This window comes from Lagenorhynchus albirostris, chromosome 2 (assembly GCF_949774975.1).
Source record: "Lagenorhynchus albirostris chromosome 2, mLagAlb1.1, whole genome shotgun sequence".
NCBI lineage: Eukaryota > Metazoa > Chordata > Mammalia > Artiodactyla > Delphinidae > Lagenorhynchus > Lagenorhynchus albirostris.
The window spans coordinates 32439019-32450562 of record NC_083096.1 but is presented as its reverse complement, the minus strand read 5'-3'; the positions used below and the strand labels follow the sequence as shown (position 1 = coordinate 32450562).

Sequence of the window (11544 nt, the reverse complement as noted above, 5' to 3'; positions counted from 1 at the left end):
TTCCTCATCCACAATGTGGAGATAAACATCTCTACTATCTAGAGTGGTGGTTGGGATTAAGTGAGTTGATGTGCATAAAAACTTCTAATACAGTGTCTGGCAAATTCCAGGAGTCCAGAAATTGTGAGTCCCCTTCTCCCACAGTAGAACAGGGGTCAGATGACTTTCTGTATTTAGCACATATTAACCTTGGGGCATATGGGTATGATGTGGCTTCTAGCACACAGGAGCCCCAGTTCTGGAAAATTTCTTCTGTTTTTTCCATTGGATTGTTTCAAATCAGGGTTTCTTGCACTTGCGGATCCTGAGGTTTCCAACTGTTGCATGCCTAGGCCTGGTCACAATCAAATACAGTGGGATATGGAAGAGGATGGGACTGGGGGATGAGAGAGAGCGTGCATGTGAGAGAGATAGAGAGAGAGAGCAAGAGAGAGACAGAGACAGAGAGAGAGAGAGACAGAGAGAGACGGGGAGCCTGCTGGGTCCTGGAATCCTTGGGTCCTTGGGGAGAGGGAGGGTGAACACAGCAGCAACTGTACCAGGCCGCTCTCACCGCCTTTGAGACTTCCCACTCCTAGTTTGCAGCCTGTGTGTGGAGTCTTCTCTAGTTCTCAAATTCTTCATCTGAAGAATGTGAATAATGATCCCTGACTGGTCTGCTTACAGGACTGTCCGGAGCACCCACAGTACTTGGAGAGGTCTAGACACAGGTGGGGGAGGTGGATGAATGGGTTCCCTTCCAGGTGGGCCCCAAGACACACCTGTTCCTCCAGACTTGGGGACCACCTGGGGCCTTGAGTGGTTGCCTTAGCTAACTCCTATTCCTTCAGCTTTCAGCTTAGACATTGATTCTTCAAGGTCTCCTGGACCCTTAAACTGTGTCCCCCTCCTGTAAGTTCTCATAGCGTTTTGAATATTCCTTTTACAGTATTTATCATGAGGTGAATAGTGTGGTTATTTGTGTGATTATTTGTTTCACACATGTCTTCCACACTCGACTTTAAGCTCCATGAAGAAAAGGAGTATGTCTATTGCATACCATCTGCACATAGCAGGTAGGTGCTCAATAAAATCCTTGCTGAATGAATATATGAACTTCTGGCCTCACCCTTCTTCTATGCCCCAGTCAACACCCGATGCCAAGCACCGATCTATAACACCACCCTCCCTTGCCCAACATGTCCTTATAAGAAGGAGAAAGATGACATCTCTCTTCCCATTATAATTCAAGGGGCAAGTTGGCTAGATCATAGTTGCCCTTCTTCCCATTCGCCCAGTACAGCAGGCCCAGCCCAGGATCCAAGAAGGTTGCAAGAAGGTGAGTAATTGCTATATTTATTTATTTATCTTTGCACAAGGCTGCCCTCTGGTGGTTAAACATCAAGAGAGCATGGCTAGGAACCAGCTGGCTGAGCCACCCGTGCTCAGAAGCTGGTCACTGAACCAGGAACAGGTAAGTGCTACAAGGAGGCATCCGGATGAAGATTCATGTCAGTTCTCCATCCTTATGAATGGCTCCCTCCAAATCTAACAGGAAGCCCTGGCACAGGAAAAGTAAGAAAATTTTAAAAGCCCCACAGAAACCCCACCCTACCCCCAGTGGGGTGGCCTGGAAGTACGGGGAGGGGTAGTTTAAATAGCTCTTCTTTTTCCTCAGTGGTGTGCTAGCAAATGCTTAACAACAGGCTCTCTCTCTTTCTCAAAAAAATCCTAATGTGTAGTGTTTACCGACGTGCGTGGTGTAAATACTCCCATCATGGCCAATTTCAAACTACCAATGTGATGTCACTGAAAGCAGAGCTGGGAAGAGATGGGCAGCAGTAGCCTGTCATTATATAGTAGTTCCACCACACAGGTACCGTGGACGTAAGTAAGTTCAAGAACATGATTAATAGTAAAACATAGTAAAGTAATTGGGAAGTGATGAGTTTGAGTATTTATTACATTTGTTTTCAACATATCTAATTGTGAGTTTATATAATTTAGTTTTTAATAATGGCTGTATTTAACAACTGGTTTGCAAAATTCTGGAAAATTTTAATGATCAGTTATTGCGAGCCTAGTAGTAAGAGCTGGCTCCAGCACGCCACTGCTTCTCCCCACTTCCTCCTTCTCTTTCTGTTCCTCCTCTTCCTCTTACATGATTTTCTTGGCATTCTGTATGGGTAGGAGGGATGGGGGATATGGGAAAGAGTTTTGCTGCAGACGTCGCTATTCTCTGAGCCAGGCGCCATAAGGTGTTCAGGAAAGAGGATGGAGAAATACAAATCTGGCTCCTGGAGGACATTTCCGTGTGTGCGTTGGGGGAGGGGTGTGTGTGGAGTTTTGCAATTGCATCTTGAGGATGATTAGTGCCGGGATGAAACACCACTGACAGGGATCGGGCCCTGTGGCCCAGGAGGCCCGTGCCCTTGGTGGTCCTCCAAGGGCTCTTACTTGGGAGCAGTGGAAGGGGTGAGCTAGGTGAAGCGGCCTGTGGGGAGCCGAGGCAGGCAGAAGTAGGCACTGGGGAAGAGGTTCAGGTTGATGGGATTGCCGTCCAGGCGGATGTCTTCCAGCTGCCTCCGCGTGTGCTTGTGCCTCTCAGGGTCACAGAAGGTGTCCCTCTGCATGGTCTCTATCATGTTATTCTGGAAAGAACACACTGACAGCTGCAAGCCTGCTCCACCGGGAGATTCTGCCCTCAGGCCGCACTGAAGGCAGGCTCAGTGTGTTCTCCCTACCAGCTTGCCTCCCCTTTACAACTGGAGAAGCCGAGGCACAGAAAGCCAACGCCCCATGCAAGGAAAGAGGAGAGGAGACCATTGAGGACGGATGGAGAGAGAGGGGAGATTGAGAGGGAGGAAGGGAAGACGGGAGACAGAGGGTAAGGGAAGGGGGAGAAGGAACAAGCAATTGGGTGAGATGGGATAAGGACATGGAGGGGAAGTGTTGCAAAGAGCAGGAAGGGGAAGAAATCAAACTGAGTCTGTGGACAGTGGTCTGAACAACACCTACCAATCCTTGTCTCCCACGAGCTCTCAGTGACGTAGACCCACCGCTGCCTAAGGGGGCAGGCTCCCTGCAATCTGACCTCCGCTTTCTGTGCTGTTCAATGCTCTTGCTCTGGGGAGGCCACTCACCTGCAGGTGTAGTGAGCGCAGGCTTAGGGGCAGGGACCTGGGGATGGAGTCCAGCAGGTTATCGGCCAGGTAGAGGAACTGCAGCTTCTCCAGCGCCTGGGGAGGAGGCAAAGGGTGCGTGAGGCTGGTGGGTGCTGTGGGGCCCTGGCAGTGATGGGTGGCTGATGTGATCCCATTCACTCACTCAGGGTCTCCCGGGCCTCAGCCAGGTGCCAGGTTCCGCGCTGGGTGCTGTGGGGGAGGCCCATTTCCTCCCACTGGATGCAGAAGGAAAAGCTGCTGCCACTGAGGCACCGGCAGCTGGGGGAGTGTGAAGGCACTCGGCAGTGTCAGTGGCGACTCTGGGAAGAGCAGGCAAGGGGCAGGGATGGGTGGGAGGCAGGACGCAGGACATTTCGGCCCAGCCTCAGCATCTCTGCTATCAGAAGGGACTTTCCCAAATGAAAAGTCTCCAGATGCTACATCTGGAGCAGCTGTGGAGAGCATGGTCGGGAAACACTCGGACCAGCGTAATGAGAGCCACAGGCACAATGGAAGCAGATTGCATATGTGAGTGTGACAGAGCTGGGGTGTCAATCTCATCCACACCCCTCTTCACTTCCTCACTGGAACTGTCCCCAGGACTCTTCCTGGCCCTGCTGAGTGGGCAGCCCAGGGGGCCATATTTGTGCCATGTGTTGAGCCCTTCCCATCAAAACTGGCCAGCCAGTGACCAGATTTTCTCTCTTGAGAATTTGCTCCTAGAAAGACAGTGATCAGTCAGTTAGTGATGGGTTTTGGAAATAAAAGAATATGTAGAGTGAGAACTGGAGCCAGTACCACTGCAAGTCCAGTCACATGTAAGTCAAAGTTTTAGGGGAGCAGAAACTGAGTGTGCGAGGATGTTGGTGCACAGAGAGGTGACTGGGCAGTTGCACAAAAAGAAGCCAAGAGACCAGGTGCCCCACAGAGGGAGAGGGGGAGCTGCTGATGGTTTAGATGAGGAAAATTGGGTTTGATTTTCATGCCCCAGAACAGGGTTGGAGCAGAGATATCCTGTGAGGGCCATGTGTGTGTGTGTGTGTGTGTGTGTGTGTGTGTGTGTGTGTGTGTGGTTGTAGGCATGGGTGGCATGTGGTAGATGGGGGACTTAAGGCCCTGGCTCACCCTGAAGGCTTCAGGCTGTATCCCTGAGCTCTGGAGCTGGTTCAGGCGGATGTCCAGGACCTCAATGCCAGTGGGCAGCACAGGTAGCGCTGCCAGCTTGTTCTTAGGGAGGATCAGATCCTGCAGAGCAGGCAGCAGGAGGAGGGCATCGTCATCGATGGAGGAGATGACATTGCTAGAGAGGTCAATCCTCTTCAGTTTTGCTAAGAGGTGCAGGGCAGAACACAGAGAGATGAGGGACATACCATCTTCCCTTGCTCCTGCTGGAGCTGCCTGTGCCCTGCTCCCTGCCTCTCAGGATAGGGGACGCTAGCCAGCTCTCCACCTGCACCAGGTCCAAACCAGAAGGAATAACTTTATAAATCTGGAAAAGCCCTCAGATTCTGTGATACCTTTCCCTGGAGTTCTGTCCTATGTGGATTGGCTTGGAAGAAGCTTTTTGAGGGTAAGACCCAACAGGCTCAGGAATCCCTGGATCCATCCCACTTCTACCTGTTAGTTTACACAAAAGAACAATGAGGCCCAGGAAGGCTGTCAGTAATTAGTGGAAGAATCTGGATTAAAGACAAGAGTTAACATGGCCTTGTCCAGAGGCCAGGACGGCAGAGAGCTACAGTTGCTGGGACAGCCTGAAAATGTAGGCTTGATCATACCTTCTCCTCCCCTGCTTCCCATAGCTTCGGGGAGAACATACAAGAACAGGTCACTTTTGCCATCTAAAAATCTTCAAGCAAAGGAATTAAAGAGACTGGGGCTATTTCTGTTTGATAGCTGGAGAGACTGAAAGCCAACAGGGAAAGGCACTTGGGCTGGTGACTGTTCAATGTGGCTGGGTGGCAAGGGAAAGAACCCTGGGGGTTCCCTCTGCCCACCCACTCTTTTCTGTTGCCAGGACATTACATACTCAGCCCTTTGAAGTCTCCAGCCCGAATATGACGGATGCGGTTGAAGCGGGCGTACAGGTAAGCGGTTGTCTGGGGAAGAGGAGGGATGTTCTCTAGGTCAGCATCATCACAGTACACAGAGGAACCAAGGCACACGCAGATCAGACAGGTCGGCAGGCCTGGCCCAGGTGGAAGACAGAACAAAGGGAGACCCCCCTCCTCAGTCAGACTCCCTTCAGCCTCTGGGACCAATAGCCCCGGCCCCAGGGAGTGTCTGAGCCGTGGTTGTCTGTGTCTTCTTGGGTTGCTGCCCAGACCGACTGTCACAATGTACCCAGGAGTGCTGTTGGCCGCTGCCAGCCTGGCACTCAGCCCTTGACCTAAGAGAAGCAGATCCACCCTCAGTTATTACCCGTTACAATCCAAGCCCATTAGTGCCTTTATCAGACCCTGGTCCTGTGTAGGTTTTTCTGGGCCTATGTGGGCGTTTCTAGGACATCTATCAGTCTCTTTTCCATAGGGCTCCCCTCTGGTCCTAAAAGGTGCAATGAAGATGAAATAAAGCCAGATTCAGTGGAATGGCCAATGGCTGCCGGCTCTGCCATCTGCCTGGTGGGCGAGGAGTTAGACATGTTCTGTGTGGCTCCGAAAAGCATAATAGAGCCAAGGTGGAGTGTACACTGCCTGCCCAGGATTCATTTCCCCTTCTCATCGTTATCAGCATCTCAGTTTTCTATTGGAAAACATCCCTCCCCTGTTCTCAGTCCATGACCAGTGGTCATGAGACTTAGGCCAGACCATTGAGCTCAGACTGGCTTTACAAAGTTGGGAAGGTTTTACTGAATACTGCAGGAGGTTTCCATCCCTTGTTATTAGAAAGAACAGAGGTTACTGGAGATCACTGCTCATCCAACTCAAGAGGGAACTCTGTTGGTAGTGACACAGACCCAAGATTAAGAGATAGCTCTTCTTCACCAGTCGTGACCAGTGTACTTATCCCCAGGCCTTGAATGGCAGGTCCAGCTGAGGCCCTTTATGGTCTCTTTAAGCCTGGGACGTCATGGATTCCTGACAGAAGTGTTTTCTCTACAGGTGCCCCATTACCCTATACCCACCCAAGGCAAACATCTCAAGAAGAGAACAGGAACCGAGAGCAAGCAAGTCAGGAATTAACTGCATCCTCCTCTGCCTCAGTTCTGAACCCCAGCAGAGTGCCAACCCCCTACCAGCGGATATGCCAGCATACCAGAGTCTCCAGGAGGGCCTCAAGGAGAGGGAAAAGCTGCTAACGAGGGAATTCAAGCTGAAAAGCAGTATGACTACTTCATTTGCCCCCATGCCAAATGATGGCCACAAAGTTATTTATTCTTCTCTACAGGCCTTTAATTGTCTCTAATCTAATTATCACTCAACCTGCTCCCCCAGCGACGCTATTAATTAAGGTAGGTGGCTTTTCTAGGCACAGCGGAGTTCTTGCATTTCTTTGCTTCCTATCCAGTTTGTGCACTCAGGAAGAAGCATTAGGAACAGCCAGCCTCTCCCTTTGTTTTCTTTTTTCCTCCCCTGCAGCTGTTTCCCCTTCTCTCCCTGATCCTCCACTCCACATAGCTCTGACTGCACCCCTCTTTGGCACCCCTGGTGCTGGGTTATGGCTGCCGGCCCATGACCTGTGGCTATTGAGACCTGTGCCTGTGAACTTACCATGGCTGGTCAGGGAAACCAGCAGGCCCCGCGTCATAGGCCTGGCCATTGTGGGGTTTGAAGGGGGTGTCCTTGGAGCCCTTGTGCTCTGAGCGAAACTTGTCCTGGTTGGAGAAGCCAGGCTGGTCCCTTTAACCTGGAGACACAGTATACAGTAAGCCAGCTTTGAGGGGCTGAGAGGGACTTCACTTTGGATTCTGGGAACTTCAGCGACCAATTTCAAGCTTGCAAAGAGTCACTGTGGAAAACGAGGGAGGGACGGCAGGAAGAGTGAACAAGGCAAGGGCCTTCTGAGCATCTGGTCCCTCATCATGACGTGGATGAGGAAACTGAGGTCCAGATGGGGAGGGACTGAGCTCAAGGGGCCGTCTCGTGGCAGAGCCAGAACCACATCTCCAGACCCCCCAGACTGGGCTTTTCCCTTGCCCGCACAGACCAAGGTCAGACAGCAGATGAGTGCAGACTTCAGATCAGTCCCTGCAAAGGCCAGAAAGGGCTGAAAAATGAATTTCAGAACTGAAGATAGTCTAAGAAAAGACAGGTTGTAGCATTCCTTTTTCCAAGGGAGAATGTGAGGACATTGCTGTTGTCCCAGTGAGATACACCTTATGGTCTTGAAGGCAGAGGGAAGGAGGGATGTATGACTTCTAAGGGAAGTCCCACAAAATTTGCTACAAACAGACAAAGAACTTGAAGTTTTGTGTCCTCTTTCTTAGTATTATCTAAACGACAAGTTCCTGTGGAGGGACAAGAATTTCCACCTCCTAGAGAAAGTTGGAGGCTTGAGATACCTGCATTATGGAACAGGTAGAGAGGGACCAGGCCTCAGGCTCCCAGTTTCTTGCAGGGAATGCAATGGGTCTGCTGCATGCCCCTCACCTTGGGGAGCTGGTCCCTGTAGTCTGTGAGTTCATCATAGTTGCTCAGGTCAATGACTTGATCGTAGTTGTCTAGGCTCAGGACATAGTCCCCCAGTTGCAGAACTGCATAAGAATCGTCTTCTCCGTGCGGCTGGTCTCCTTCCCTCTCCCTCTCCGTCTTTGGGAGAGATGCTGTCCTTGCTTCCTGCAGCATCAGGGCCAGCAGGCTGAGTAAGGCCAGGAGCTTCATGGAAGTCCTGGCAGGTGGGGGATGGGATGAGAATGGGGCCGAATCACTTAGGTATCCAGTCCTGGGGGAACAGCTCACAAACTCACCCCACTTCCCACCCCCACACTTGCAGACTCTTAAGCCATTTGTCACACACTTAGTGCCTTCATTGCATGTGCAGGCTCCTTCAAGGCTGGGGCTACATCTAGGGGGATATCTCCTGCCAGCCCCCCTCACTGCTCGCCACTTCTGTCTCTTCACATGCTCATCCACACACTGATATTCACTCACGCAGGAATGTGCAGGCACCTGGCAAAGGCTCATTTACTTAACACACACACACTCATGCATGTCCCCTTGTCTACATACGTCCCTACTAACTAGGCACACACTTGTGAATTTACACAGATGTTCTCTCTTATACAGCCACCCACTCAGTGTACAACCATTAGCCACTAAACTAGATTCAGAGAAACTTCACCATTAAGGAATCCTGTGGTTTTTAAAAAGATCATTCATTCATTCATGCCTTTGCTTGACAAACATTTATGAGATATCTTAATAGTCGCAGGCACTGGATTTGTCTCTGGGGGCACAGAAATAAATAAGGCATGCCTAGTTCCAGGAATGACTAGTCCATTTAGAGAACATAGGCTTAAAAATTGATTACACTGTAAAAAAGCATGTTAGTTTTAAAATCTATTTATAAATGCAGCTTTTTAGAAACAAATGATTATGGAAACAGAAGAGCTCTTTGTGTTTGGTTGTACACACTCGGAAAGTTCCTTAGGTTTCTGTGTACAGGTGAATTCAAATGTTCATCCACATATGCACAGATGGGTCAAGGAATGTGTGCAGTGTGGATGTGAGGTACCCAGTGTATTTCTGATAATGCAGCTCTCCCCAAAGCTGGCTACACAAGTCTCTAGTAGACTCTCCCTCTTTTTTTCTTCATTTTTAAAAACTGAAGTATAGTTGATTTACAGTGTTGTGCCAATCTCTGCTGTACAGCAAAGTGACTCAATTATAAAAAATATGGGGCTCCCCTGGTGGCACAGTGGTTAAGAATCCGCCTGCCGGGCTTCCCTGGTGGCGCAGTGGTTGGGAATCTGCCTGCCGATGCAGGGGACGCGGGTTCGTGCCCCGGTCCGGGAGGATCCCACATGCCGCGGAGTGGCTAGGCCCGTGAGCCATGGCCGCTGAGCCTGCGTGTCCGGAGCCTGTTGCTCCGCAGCAGGAGAGGCCACAACAGTGAGAGGCCCGCGTACCACAAAAAAAAAAATAAATAAAAATCCGCCTGCCAAAGCAGGGGACACGGGTTCGAGCCCTGGTCCCGGAAGATCCCACATGCCGCGGAGCAACTAGGCTCATGCGCCACAACTGCTGAGCCAGCGTACTGCAACTACTGAAGCCCGCGCACCTAGAGCCCGTGCTCCGCAACAAGAGAAGCCACCACAATGAGAAGCCCGCGCACCGCAACGAAGAGCAGCCCCTGCTCACCGCAACTAGAGAAAGCCTGCGAGCAGCAACAAAGACTCAATGGAGCAAAAAAAAAAAAAAAAAAAATATGGAAAGCTTCACGAATTTGCGTGTCACCCTTGTGCACGGGCCATGCTAATCTTCTCTGTAGCGTTCCAATTTTAGTATGTGTGCTGCCAAAGTGAGCACGCTCCCTTTCTTAGTTTTTGCTGGGTAATGGGGTAAGCCCCCATCCTAGCAAGAGGTGTCTCTTCATCTTACCTCCCATACGTTACTCCAAACCAAATTATATAATCAAAAAAATCTCAAAGCAAAAGCCCTAAGACAGTTTACTGCCTCCCTCCAACCTCAATCCCCTGTCTCAACCCAGACACCCCACCTCACTGCACCCCTGTGCTCTCCTCCCCACAAGCACTCTCCCTCATTTGCATACCAATGGGCCTAACCCCTCAAAGCCTTGAACCTTACCCCTGGAGACTCTTTTGGTTCCAAACGGAGGCTCACAACTTCCAGAGAGGTGGGGACTCTGATGGAGAAGTCATGACCCACGGAGGGGTCTGGGTAGACTGTCGCCTGGGGAAGGCAGGGGAGCCAGCCAAGGCAGGCGTGTAGCCAATCAGACTTCTCTTTTTCCTGACGTCCAGCTGTTTCTTCTCCTCCTTCCTCAGCGGGTACCTCATCCCACTCCTTTGCTTGGTTTGAAAGATTTTTTTTCTCCCTCCCTCCACCTCTTCTACTCTCAGCCCCCTATACGTACCCCTCCCCACCTCCCCTCATCTTTACCTCTCTTTCTCTGTCTGCTACGTCTCTCTCTTTCTGGCCCACCATCTTTGAGGGGGCAGGTGGTTCCCACCTCCTGAGGGGAGACCAACCCCTCAGATTCTGTACTCTCCAAGAAGAGAAGGCAGCAGTGGGGCTATGTGGAGGGATGGGGCTTGGCTTTCCAGCTTTTTCTCCAGCCAGAGAGTGATAAGGCTTTGGCTTCATAGATGCAATCCAAAGATTAAAAGAGGCTCAGGTACTCCGACCAGCACCACTACCCACCACCTGGACCTCTGATACAGGACCATAAAGATCACCACAGGGAAAGAGATTCAAAGAGAAGGTGAATGGGGGATGGAGCAGGATTTGATAGCCAACTTCAAGCTCTCTGACGGTGATGGGGAGGAAGATATAGGAAATTCTCCCAAATCTATAAGATTGAGCCCTAGAAAAAACCTTCCTGATCATAAACACCAGGAGGCATTGTGTGGGGTCCTCAGGGGGCCGAGGAGACTCCTCCCCCACTCCATGGTCCCCTACCAAAGATGCATGTGTCAGGAGAGACTCTCCTTTCCCTGGTGCCTTAGGTTGCTGCAGGGCAAGTCCTTGCTGAAGGCACGGGTAAGGGGCTAAGACATTGTCCCCAGGAGTCTGCCAGCCTGCATACATGTTTGCCAGGTTCATAGGTGAGGCTCCTCCATACTTCCTCCCACTAACCAGATACCGAATCCCAGCTGCATAGTTCTCCTTAGGATCATTTAATCCAAACCTTTCATAGTGCATGTGGGGAAACCGAGGCCCAGCAAGGTGAGGTGACTTGCCCAAGGTCACACAGAGCCAGGGCCAGGTCCTAGATTTCCTGATTCTCAGGCCAGAGAGTTCTCCTTTATTCATATGACCCTCCCCTTCTTTGCCTCACCCCTGAGGTCCTGAGGCCATGTATCTCCATGCCCTCAGAAGAGATGGCCTTGGCAGAACTCATCTCTGCCCTGGCACAACAGGTGAAGGGTCAGAGCTAACAGCCTGGCCCCAGGGGCAGTGCTCAGCCTGCAGTGCTCCTGGGCACCAGCTGGTGTGGAGGGGGCTTCCCCAGCTCAAGAACCTTGTCACCAGAGCAACACTTGTTCCTGTGCCCCAGACAGCCCCCCGCGTGTGGAGAGACACGCAGGGCTCTGCTGGTGGAGGGAGGGAGCCCCTGGAGCCAGGAAGGTGCCCGGGAAGCAGAATGCATATGTGGCGGGCTGTCCTCTACTTTCTCTCTACAGCCTAGGCTCTGCAGCCAGAAACCCGAGCCCCCGCCCCGCCCCCCAGTCAGCCTGGGCGTCACCCGTCCCCACCCCCCACCATTTATTCCCTGCGAA

The 11544-nt window shown here is 51.3% G+C and overlaps 1 protein-coding gene and 1 non-coding gene across 2 annotated transcripts; both read right to left on the bottom strand.

Moving 5' to 3' along the window:
* Positions 1-1717: 1717 nt before the first annotated feature.
* On the bottom strand, positions 1718-8049 carry OPTC (opticin). Its single transcript, XM_060142086.1, has 6 exons — positions 7733-8049; positions 6854-6989; positions 5173-5331; positions 4269-4471; positions 3123-3218; positions 1718-2630 (listed from the first exon to the last, which is right to left on the bottom strand). The coding sequence occupies exons 1-6, from the start codon at positions 7961-7963 to the stop codon at positions 2460-2462; spliced, it is 996 nt and encodes a 331-aa protein (XP_059998069.1). The 5' UTR covers positions 7964-8049; the 3' UTR covers positions 1718-2459.
* Positions 8050-9503: 1454 nt separating this feature from the next.
* Positions 9504-9610, bottom strand: LOC132516490 (U6 spliceosomal RNA). Its single transcript, XR_009539325.1, has one exon. It is a non-coding gene; the product is annotated as a U6 spliceosomal RNA (small nuclear RNA).
* Between the last annotated feature and the right edge of the window lie 1934 nt (positions 9611-11544).

Excerpts from the sequence above, each read along its gene's own strand:
- OPTC (XM_060142086.1), bottom strand. The coding sequence starts at position 7,963 with ATGAAGCTCCTGGCCTTACTCAGCCTGCTGGCCCTGATGCTGCAGGAA. Across the intron at positions 4,472-5,172 it reads TGGAGACTTCAAAGGGCTGA|CAAAACTGAAGAGGATTGAC; the intron begins GTATGTAATGTC and ends TGCACCTCTTAG. Across the intron at positions 3,219-4,268 it reads TACAGCCTGAAGCCTTCAGG|GCGCTGGAGAAGCTGCAGTT; the intron begins GTGAGCCAGGGC and ends CCTCCTCCCCAG.